We start from the raw sequence: 11916 nt of genomic DNA, 5'->3' as shown, positions 1-11916 counted from the left end.
TAACATTATTTTACAGTAATTGTCTTACACAGTATCTCTCCTTACTGAGACTGAGTTCACTCAGCATAATGCTCTCTAGCCTCTTCCATGTTTTATAATATTTTTCAAAGTCATTGCTCCTGAGTGCTGCATAGTATTCCATCGTGTGAACATACCACAGTTTCTCAGTCCATTTGTTTTTTGATGGACAGTTGGGCTGTTTTATTTTCTTTCTAATGTGAATAAAGCTGCCATGAATATAGATGTACAAATCTCTGTTTGTATCTCAGTTTTATTTTCCTTGTGGTATATTCCTAGCAGTGAAATAGCTGAGTCATATGAGATTTCTATGTTCAGCTTTTTGAGGATACACCAAACTGCCTTCCAGTGAGGTTGTACCATTTCACAATCTCACTCGCAGTACACGAGAGTTCCAATCTCTCCATATCCTCTCTGATATTTACTGCTTGCTTACTAAACTTTGCCACTGCTACTGTGGTGAGATGGTGTATCACATTGTGGTTTTGATTTGTATCTCTCATATTGCCATTGATTTTGAGCATATTTCTTCATCTCTGTGTTGGCCATAGGAGTGTCTTCCTTTGCAAAAACTCTTCCCATCAATCTTTACCTTGTCAAGGCCCTGTAGTATTCGGTAAACATTGTTATGAGATCCTGTCTGAGATGTTGTCATCACACTGTCATGATTTTCCCAGTCTTTTCCTTGCCTTTGTTCTGCACGACTTACTTTGGTGGTCTTCTGGGTAGACACTCAGTAGACCTCTCTCCTCTAGCATGTGTATTGTTTGGAAGGAACAGATGAGATGGCTCGTTTCTTCTTCCTCCACTTTGTCTTATAAGAAAATGCTTTAATATAGATACTCTTCAGGAGAGAATGCCAACAACTTTTGTAGCTGTAGGCTTTACTTAGAATTGGCTGCCTCAGAATGCGGATCACTTACTTACTGCTAAGTTGTTGCTTCCAGTCAAGCTCTGGTAGAATTAGGTAAAAAAACACCCAAAAACAACCCACCAAAAAGTGGTTTGTCAGATAATTCAAAACCCAAAGCCCTTTAAGTTCTGCATTGTCTGGGCTTTTCTCAATCTAACCTGAACCACTTTCTCCATAACCCTTGCTGTTTTCCTCTGTCTGCATGCTGTTTCCTCAGTTTATTGCCCGATTGTTTCTAGTATGCTGTTTCCTCCTCTTTGCTCGATTGTTTCCAGTTCATCTTCTTAGTCATTATTTCAGTAATACTACTTTGGCATTTTTCTAAGGCCTTTAATCTGTCAATCTTTTTATATGCCCTCACAACTCCATATTTTATTCATTTACTGCATGTATTTATTTTGCTGTTAACATTGTTGCTGTCAGTCCACTGGCAACTTAACAGCGACAACCTGATGGGAGTAAGTACAATGGAGACGCCACTCCAGGAGAGGATCAGAGAGTCAGTCCAGTTCAACTTTATTAGGATAAGCACTGCACTTATATACACAGGAAGACAGGATAGGGTGGGCTTACTGACATGGGACATGTGGATTGGTCAGGAGAATCTCAGCCTCCTGTGGATAACTCCCTGCTCAACAGACACAGCAGCGTCTTCCCAGGTGTCTAGCTTTCTTGAACCAGTACAGCCAAACACAGGGGAGCTTTCTTTACCCCATATTAAAGGCCATTGGGAGGCTTGCACCTATCTGAAACTCAGGAGACCCGTCCTGGCCAGAGTCCTTCTCTTCCTCCCCAACATTCTGCAGCAAACATTTTGGGTATGCTTTCTGTATTCAATACAGTGTACCCCAGTACAAATGGGGGAAAATTAAAGTATAATATTTCTAGACCAATATGACTATTTGTGCCAGTATTTCTTTATAGTGCCTGCTCAACACAGTACAGCTGGGATCTTTATTAAAGTTGACAGCATAACTAGAGTTTCAGATTTTATATAGATAGGTATAAACACTGCTACACAACAGTAGCAGCAGCTTTTCTAGGTTCTGCAGTCAGTCATCTGAAAAAAATTTTAGGATAATGTAAAAAAGGGGATAAATACAAAACCTAAAAAAACAGCAAAACATTTGCTGTTCTCTCTCTTATGCACACGCGTGCGCGCGCGCGCACACACACACACACACATGCTTCACAGTCTTTGTCTGGAAAGCAAAGATTCTGGATTAATTAAAAAAATTATCTCTGCTACAGCATGGTAGCAAAATTGGGAAGGGCGTACGCCAGGCATGTGTCCTGTCTCTATGCCTTTTCAACCTGTATGCAGAACATATTATCCAGGAGGCTGGGCTCTATGAGGAGGAATGTGGAGTTAAGATTGGTAAAAGATCTATCAACAATCTGCGTTATGCAGATGACACAACCCTGCTTGCTGAAACTGAGGAGGACCTGAAATGAAGCTCTTGCTACAGTGGGTCAAGGACTGAAGCTTCCAATATGGATTGAGGCCCAATGTCAAGAAGACAAAGATTCTCACCACTGGGCCAATTGGCAGCATTAGGATGGATGGTGAAGAGATTGAGATTGTTCACAGCTTTAGTCTGCTTGGCTCCACAGTCAACACTCTCAGCACCAGCAGCCAGGAAATGAAAAGACATATTGCGATGGGAAAGTCTGCTGTTAGGGACCTCTCCAACGTACTAAAGAGCAGTGGTGTCTCTCTGGAGACTAAGGTACATCTGATACAGGCCATGGTCTTTGCTATCACTTGTTATGCATTAGAAAGTTGGATAATGACTGAGGAGGATAAAAGGAGAATTGGTGCCTTGAGCTGTGGTGCTGGAGAAGAGCATTGAACAAGTAAGACATCATTTGAGACTTGATTTTACTTTTCTGTGAGGAGGACCAAAATGTGATGTGACAGCTCTGGTACAGAAATGCACTGTTATTGTCCTCATTAAGGACTGATACGTTTGGTACCCTTTTTAGTCTTATTAACTCTATTTTGCTTTGTGTGTTTCAATGTCTAGGTTGCTTTCTGAATCATGTTGCCATATGTGTTAATGTCAGGTTAGTGTTTACAGTTTGCCTTCTGTTCAGAAACAGTACTTTTTGTTAAGATTGGTTTGGCTTTACCAAAGTCCCTCAGTTTCTTTTTATCTGGCAAGGTCTTAATCTCACTGTCATATTAGAGGGACAGTTTTGCTGGGTATGGAATTTTTAGTTGGCATATTTTTACTTTCATCATTTTATATATGTCATGTTATTGTCTTCTTATCTGTGCGGTCTCTTCTTAGAAATCAGAACTTAGTCTTACGGATTCTTGTTTTTAGGTGATTTGTGGTTTTTACTAAGGTGTTTCTAGTACTTTGTCTTGAATTTTGGAAAATTTGATTATAATAGTCTTGATGTTTTTCATTTGGAATCTTACCTTGTTTGTGGTTCACTCAACTTCCGAAATGTGTATTTTCTCGTTTGTTATTGTTAGGTGCTGTCAGGTATGCCTCATAGTGACCCTATGGATAACAGATCTAAACCCTGTCCTATCCTGTGCCATCCTCAACATCTGATACACTTGAGCCCATTGCTGTAGTCAGTGTGTCAGCCAGTCTCATCTCATTGAGGTTCTTCCTCTCTTGCTGACTCTCCATCTTGCCAAGCATGATAGCACTTTACGAGGAATAACCTCTCCTACCAACATGTCCTAGAGTATGAGATGAAGCTTTGTCATCCTTGCCTCCAAGGAGCACCCTCATTACATACCTGCTTATTCTTTTGGCAGTCCATAGAGTATTTGGTACACTTCTCCAACAGCACAACTCCAAGACATCAGTGATTCTTCTATCACCCTTATATCTTTTCTATAATATTTGGGAAATTTACATCCATCAAATCTCAGTGATTTCTTCTGTACTTTTTTTGTCCCATTTATTTCTTGTTATTCTGGAATTCGAGTCACAAGTAAGTTATTTCTCTTGGTGTTCCACATTCTTATTATGCAGCCTTTGTTTCTCTTCTTTCTTTTTTCTAACTGTTCCTCTGACAGTTTAGTACTGAGGGCCTTGTCTTCCATCTCATTAGTTGTAAATTCTATTTCTTCAGTATTGCTCTTTTGTCCTCTGACAGTGTCATCTGTTTCTGAAATCTCAGTTTTAATGTTATGAATGTCAATTTGCTGTTTTTATATGGCTCCCCCTCCCCTGTTTTTAAATTTTTTTTTATTTTATATTTTTTATTTGGTCTTGTAATTTAAAAAATATTCTCAATTATTTACTGTGTTTTTTTCCACTTTCTCCTCAGTTCACCAGTGATGCTGAACTACCATTCTTTTGAGTTCTTTATCAGGACGTTCCAATGTAACTCCTTCCTCAGAAATTTTTTCAGGGTTATTTAGAGCCCTCCACCTCTGAAATAACAGGCCTTCGAAAACCCTATGTACAATAGAGCAGATTACCAGATATGGTACCTGAGGCTGAGCCCTCAAATTTGGAAACACAAAGGAGGAGGAACAGTTGTAAGCAGACAATAATGATTGGAGGAAGGTGAATGTGAGAAACATGAACCTAGGAAAACTGGACATCATTAGGAAAGAAATGAAACACATAAATATTGGCATTCTTGGTTAGATATTGGCAAAATGAGATGGATTGGCATGGGACATTTTGAATTAGACAATCATGTGGTCTGTTACACCTCAGATGAAAAGGTGAGGAAAACAGGGCCACTTTTATAGTTAAAAGGGTAATTTCTACATAAATCTTGAAATACAACATTTGAGCAACAGGATGATATCCCTAGACATACAAGGAAGTCTGGTATACCACTATCATTCAAATATATTTGTCAACAACTCTAGCCAAAGAGGAGGAAATAGATGATTCCTACCAACTGTTGGCAGTCAGAAATCGACCGACCATGCAACCAAGATGCATTCATAATAATGGGTGACTGGAGTGCAAAAATTTGGAACAGGGAAGAAGGATCAGTAGTTGGAAAACATGGACTTGGTGACAGAAATGAGGCTGGGGATAGAATGATAGAATTTTGTACAATCGATTTATTTATTGTACATAGCTTTTATGAGAAATGTAAGCACAGACTAACATATGCATTTCACCTGATGGTATGTAAAAGAATCAGTTGATTAAATCTGTGTAAAGAATTGTTGGAGAAGCTCAATATCAGCAGTTACAACTAAACAAGGTGTTGATTGTGGATCAGACCATCAACTACTTACACATGTTCAAACAAAAGCTAACAAAAGTTAAATCAACTCCATAGGAACCAAAATTTTACTTTGAATCTATCCCACCTGAATTTATAAAAACAACCTCAGAAGCAGAATTGAGGCTTTTGAACACTAATGAATGAAGACCTGATGAGCTGTGGGAGGATATCAAGAATATCATCCATGAAGAATGCTAAAGGTCATTACAAAGACGGAGGAGAAAGAAAAGACTGAGTTGGATGTCAGAAGAAACTGTAAATACTGCACTAGAGTGCTGAGGAGCCAAAGCAAAGGGAAGAAAGCAGGAAGTTAAGGAGCTGAACAGGATTTCAAAGAGCAGATCGAGAAGACAGAGTATTATAATGAAATGTGCAAAAAGCTGGAGTTGGAAGATCAAAATGGCTGAACTTGCTTTGTGTTTTTTAAGCTGAAGCTCTCATTGTTCAGCTCTCTGATTGTTGACCTAATGACAATATTTTGATTGCTTTTTTATTCCATCTTTTCTCTTTTTGGCTGATCTAAAGTTATCTGCAGCTTTAAATACCATGGTGGGGTGTCTTTGTATAATTTTGTTTTGCTGTACCTAATAGAACCATGGGAGTATGTTGTATCACATGCTGTTTTGGTAACTGTCAGTGTTTTACCTCTTGTCTTCTGGTTGGTATGATAGAGGATGATAGTGTGTGTGTACCATTCTCTGTCCCATGTGTGTGTAGAATAGATGAGGGCAGACTGGGCAGTGTTGCTTGTAGCCTGTAATTGATTAGGAGTTGGTCTTGGCTTCTGGGTAAAGCTGCAAGAGGTGTGTGTGTGGTTGGGGACTGCTGCTACCTTTTGTCTGATGGGACAAGGAAAAAGGGACATAAAACAAAAACAAGTGACAGAAAACACCGCAGTCCAAGATGGAACACTCAAAGGAAATGGAAAAACCAAAACTGGAAGGAGTATAAAATGAAGGATAATAAAAAAGAAAGGGGAAAATGAGAGATAACAAAATGGCAAGAGAAAGAGAAAAAAGCTAGAGAGAAGAGGAAGTGGAAGCTAGGGGAAGCTAAGAGAATAAAACCACAGAGTAAATGACAACAAATAGCTCTGGGAAATAAGTGTGAGGGAGAAAAGGCGAGACTGCACTTGTTGCTGCAGTGGCAGCTGGAGGAGGTGTGATGGTTGATGCGGAGCAGTGTGTCTGTCCAGCAGAATGTTGGTATACCCTGTCAAGGTGGAGTTTCTGTTCATCTGAGAGGCAATTGAAGCCCTAAGAAGTGAACTGGGTCACTAGTACCACCTTCTCTGGGGATCTAAGGGGATCGAGGTGTGGTGCACCCACTTTGGGACAAGAGTTTCTGCTGGCCTCAAAAGTACCTAGATTAGCCCACCTAGCTGGGATTATGTCTTTACCAGTGTGGGGCAGGGCTTCAGGCAGGATACCTTGCAGATGGCTAGCATGAGGAGGCATTGCCAGAAATACCCAAGGATGGTGCTCTCTGAGGAGGTCACACTGTTCCATTTGTGGCTGTGGCAGATGCTCAGCAAGCTTTCTCCATTGATGCCCAGTGAGAGGCAAGGACCCCAATCAGAGGTGGTCCCTCCACTAACCCGAGGTTGACTGCAGACCAGGCACAGCACAGTCCCCTGGCTCCTGGATATAGAATTGTGGCCATATTCCCAGCACTAATACACAGTGACGAGGGCCTGCCCTCAGCTGGAGCTGGGATGGGCTCTGGGAATGCTGCCATCACATAGTGGTGGGACAGTCACTTTCCTGATCTTCAGAAGGCGGGAAAAGGGGAATGTTGCATTTTTTCTTGTCATCAGAGACACTGATGTGGCTTCCAGTGATTTCCCATGCCAAGTAGACCACTGTTCAGAATGTCCATACAACCTTTTCCAGTTCTGTGTTCTGCCTGTCTCCCAATTCATTGCTTTTATTCAGTTTCTTCCTTCAGTTGATATTTGAAATACTTGTCTTTTCTTTTTAAAAGCAGGGCACCCTAATTGCCTTCAGTATCTACCATCTTTGTTTTCTGGAGTCTTCACTGAAGAGGCAATGCAGGCTGTCTACCATTTTCACTTGAAATTCTTTCCCTTTGTTTATCTAATGCATGTTTTCCTCACTCTTCAGGAGGGCAGGACTTAAGTCTATTTTGGCCATGATTGTGTCTCTAACAACCTACGGCAGTATTTGAGCTAACAGTGCCTGTTCCGTCTAAGTGACGGGTTTAGTGAGTGACTTCCATTGTCCAGCTGCCTCAGAAATCCTACAGAGCATAGATTTAGGAGGCTTTCTGTGCAGCCTCTCCCTAACTCAGTATGACTTTGTTGTTTTCCTAAAGGAATTGGCTCAGATAAGGAAAGAAGAAAAAGAAAAGAAAAGACGTCATCTGGAGAACATCAACTCTTTGAAAGGAATAGGTTACTCTACACACGCCGCCAAGCAGGCCCTTCGCCAGGCTGGTGGGGACCTGGAGAGAGCCCTGAGGGTAAGCCCCCTGCCCGGCTGCATTCAGCCCCTTCCTCCTGCTTTGTTTTGTGGGTGGCTCACAAGGTGTTCACAAAGCATACCACTGGGGCACATTTTCCTCCCCCCCACTCCATTCCTTTATTTTTTTAATATTCATTTATTGTTGCATAATTTCCTCCTCCTTCCCTTTCTTCCCCAGCCCTCTTTGCAATGTACCTCTTATTCTGAACTGTTGTCAGACATACAGTGCCTACATAGATCCCTTTTAAATAGTTCTTTCCTATATCTGTTCCAATGTAGTGTTCATTGTCTATCCTCTATTTTCCTAGTTTACCCCCAGGCAAGGTGTTTTTGTCTGATTGTCATTTCTGGCAAGAACTTAAATAAATAGGCCTAATTTCTGCAGTGGGGAAAAAGAGACGTTACATTATACTTAAGCGTCAGCTGCAGTGAGAAGGTTCATTTACATTTTAGTATTTTTTTCACACTTTTTTTCATTAAGTATTCATTTGCATATCTATATTATTTACTGAGTCTGTAATAGGGAGGCCTGTGGCATAGTCATTTTGTAGGGTTGTGAGGCCTCTCTGGTGGTTTGAATTTACTACTGGCTTTGTGAGAAAAATCTCCTGTGCAATTTACAGCTTTTGAAAACCTGCTGGAAGGTCAACTGTGAGTTGGTTCCAGCTCAAAGGCAATAAGTTTTGATTTATGTTTGACTGTTTTGGTTTTTTTTTATAGTACATGGTAGCAAAGAAGGTTTTTAAAATTTCAGCAGAAGTGGCAAAACTGGTTGTAATCCAGATTAGTGGTAATTTTATTTAGGTCCATTATCTTTCCATGTTTTGTTCTTCAAACATATTAAATCTGTACTAGAGACAGGTCTGGTGCTGGGTCCTGAGGCTTAGTCCCTTGAAGAGGAAGCAGTTTCTGCCCTCAGGCACCCACAGATGAGGGGTGAGCATGCACAGTGAGCTAAGGGCTGCTGTGGGTGGGCACAGGGTGGGGTGGTCCAGGAAACCTTATGTCGGGGATAGTGCAGCAGAGGGAAAGAAGACTGTGGGCAGATGTGGCAGCCTGAGGGAAGAGGGGAAGACCGAGAGGGGGAGGCATTGGAGGACCTACTCTGTCATCTAGGCTGAGGGTAAGTTAGGAGAATCCTGGAGGGAGGTGGACATAGCAGGGACCAGAGATGAGGGCTTGGTGGGGGTCGGGGCCAGGGTAGCAGTGTCACCTGTGTGCCCTAGGAGTTCTCCCATGGCTCTGCAGACAATTGGGGGCCTTTCGACCTTTACCTTTTCATATGCAGCTGACCTCCACCTGTTTCACATCTCAGAAGGCCCCACAAATCAGAGATTTTGCTTGATTTTCATTAATAGACCTTACATTTTTGAGCTTTTCTCAGGCTTACCAATAGAGCAGATAGTAAGGAAAGTTCCATGTGGTCGTCCACCCCCACAGTTTGTTAACATTCCTCTGGTGTATTTGTGGTCCTTGGTGGACCCATACTGACACATTATTAGGAACTGAAGCTCTTGGTCTTCAGAGTTCATGCATTCACTATTCTGATTAGTAATGTCCTGTGTTCAGCGTTACAGTGTCAGGTGGAACCATTTCTTTGCCCTTAAGATGCCATATGCCTCCATTTTGAAATGGTATGTATTTTTAAATTAAAATATCCTACTTAAATATCAAGTTCTATTTCTTGTGTTGGAGAGAGATAAAAGAAGTAAGAAATTCTGGGTCTCTGGAGGGACAGATGGGGCTCAAAACACATATTTAGTTCCACAGCGTTTATTACAAAAATTTCGACCAGTATAGATTGGTTGATGTTAGAAAGAAAATTTTCTGAAAGAGTTCTTTAAAGTTAATAGTAAGCATTAGGTGGCAGAGAAATAAAGATTGAATGAAATGTACTTCCTGCCTGGTATTTTCTGTCCAGAGGCCACCAAGAAGTGTGCCTCTGGGCCACCGTGCCTTGCTTAAGAGTGTGTGTTCATAGCGCCTGGAACTCTTGCCTCCAGGGTCTGAACTCTTGTTTTCCGAGAGCACTTTTCACCTGCTCTCTGTAACTTGCTTCTTCATGCTTCCTTGGGAGAAGTGGAGTTTTGTTTTTGTTTTGTTTCTTCCTAACTTATTTCACTTGTCCTTCAAACTTCAGTACAGATGTTTGTTACCTTTTGCCGGAAGCTTCTTTGAACAGTAGCCCTCTGGCTCCTGGCCTGGCCTGGGTGTCCCTTTCTTCTGCTTCCACAGCGCCCTCTCCCGAGCCCCGCACAGTGTCCTACAGTGTCCTACAACTGACTGCGTGTCCACTGGTCGTCTGAAGGTGCTCTGTGTCTTCCGAGCAGTCCCCAGTGCTCAGTCTTCTCAATCTAACATTCCTGTGTGATTTTAGATTCTTATCAGCAACCCACTGATGTGGTGGTTAAGTGATTCAGATTCGGAAACCAGCCCTCAGCAAAGTCCTTCCCAGGAGAATATTAACCAAGTAAGTAAGAGTCTGCTGTGTCTCTGTGGACTTGCCCAGCCTCATGCAGGTGTTAGTGGGCTTGCTGGGTTGGGGCAGGACTGGGGCTGTATGTGGTGGTGCTGCCCTGGAGGCCACCCTGGAGGCTGGCCAGACTCGCGATGTGTTTCCTCAGAGAACATGAGAAGGCATCTCTTTTTTTTTTCTTGAGGGTCTCCTCCTTTTACAAGCACCCATTTTAAACATCAGCGGCTTTCCTACAAGCCCATTTCTCTGCTGGTGACCTTAAGAGAAACCACTGTTTTCTGAAACACTCTCCATCTTTGAGCCCCACGTGATAAATGTTCAGCTCTATCCACAAATTCAGTAGGCCCAGTACATGTGGAGACTTTATCGGTGATGGTGTGCATTCGAGTTTCCTAACGCATTTCTCTCAGCCCTGGCAGTTGGTGCCTGCTCCTTAAACAATGGGCACTGATTTGCTTGGTTCCTGTTTTCCTAGCTCCTTTCCAGGTGGCTTCAAACCATGATGTTGCTAAAGAGTGATGTGCACACAAAGAGCATTGATGTGCGTGGAGGGGAGCCATCCTGTGGGTGACAGGAGTGTGTCCATGGGACCAGAAAGCTAGGGATAGCCCTAAGGCTGAGGCCACTGCCCCTCTCTCTGTCCTCCCCTAGCTGGTGTACATGGGCTTCGATACTGTTGCTGCCCAGGCGGCGCTCAGAGTGTTCAGGGGGAACGTCCAGCTGGCTGCTCAAACCCTTGCACACAACGGTGGGAGTCTGCCCCCTGCCCTGCAGCTCTCGGCAGAAGATTCTTCATCAACACCATCCACGTCCCCTCCTGGTTCTGCAGGTACGTCTGGAGGTCTCCGAATGCTGGAGGGGCGGGGGAGTACTGTTCCTGTGATGGAGGCTGACACATCAGGAAGGGGCTCAGCCTCTTCTGCAAGCTGGTGTGAGGGTGACCAGAAGGCCTGGCCTGAGGTTGGCTCGGATGCACTTAATCAAAACCATGTGGGTTTTTCTTTTTACCTAACTCTGTATTACAATGATACTTCCTCGTAGGTACTTCCAGTGCCTCAACAGATGAAGATATGGAAACAGAGGCTGTCAATGAAATACTGGAAGATATCCCAGAACACGAAGAAGATTATCTTGACTCAACTCTGGAAGATGAAGAAATTATTATTGCAGAGTACTTATCCTACGTAGAAAATATAAAATCTGCAACAAAGAAAAACTAAATAATGAATAGCAATAAGTACTAAGTTTCTGGTTATAAATCTTGTCACTATAAACCGTCTAAGCAGGCCGCCTTTTTCTCTTCTTTTTGTCTGCTTTTGCTTCAGGAGTAATATCTGCTTGGATGTGGGGCAGACAGAGGTATGTGAGGTGCAGGGGAGACCTGCAGGGGGTCCTGGCCGGTAATGAGTGGGTGTGAGGAGAGAGTGTCCTGCGCCTGGGTTTTGCTGTTGGTTCTGCCTCCCCACTTGGCTTTTTCTCATCAAGAAATAAGCTGAGGCCAGGCTAGTGCTGGAGAGCAGGTTGCCGCTGGGAGAGGTCTCCAGATGTGGGTGATGGAGGGAGCACCCCTGTCCCCCTCTTCATTCTGTCCGCCTTCCTGCCCCGTGGGATCTACTGTGGATTCTGTTCTTCCTCCCTCAGTTCGGTCCCTCCTTGTCAGCCCTTGGCTTTCGGCCTCATCATCCCCACCCTCTCCCTAAAACAATCCTTTCAGTCTTCAGCCATCCCAGGTATTTGGAACATCGCTTTATACTCTTAATCATACTAAAATATGTCCTTGAGATTCAGTGTTGAAATTCAGA

The 11916-nt window shown here is 42.9% G+C and overlaps 1 protein-coding gene across 2 annotated transcripts in view; it reads left to right on the top strand.

Annotated features, from left to right (window-relative positions):
* Positions 1-11334, top strand: part of NUB1 (negative regulator of ubiquitin-like proteins 1) — a 36947-nt gene extending 25613 nt beyond the window's left edge. The window contains exons 11-14 of one of the 2 annotated variants that reach the window (XM_006895142.1): positions 7490-7594; positions 10016-10108; positions 10766-10943; positions 11156-11334. In XM_006895142.1, the coding sequence (XP_006895204.1) occupies positions 7490-7594; positions 10016-10108; positions 10766-10943; positions 11156-11334 (555 nt within the window). Of the gene's footprint in view, positions 1-7489; positions 7637-10015; positions 10109-10765; positions 10944-11155 lie in introns of both variants that reach the window. The other variant, XM_006895141.1, reaches the window with a different exon arrangement.
* The last annotated feature ends 582 nt before the right edge of the window (positions 11335-11916 follow it).

Source organism: Elephantulus edwardii, unplaced genomic scaffold (genome assembly GCF_000299155.1).
Source record: "Elephantulus edwardii isolate Elephantulus edwardi_28Jun2011 unplaced genomic scaffold, EleEdw1.0 scaffold00161, whole genome shotgun sequence".
Lineage (NCBI taxonomy): Eukaryota > Metazoa > Chordata > Mammalia > Macroscelidea > Macroscelididae > Elephantulus > Elephantulus edwardii.
Note: the sequence above shows the minus strand (reverse complement) of the source record. Positions and strands in the feature narration are given on the sequence as shown.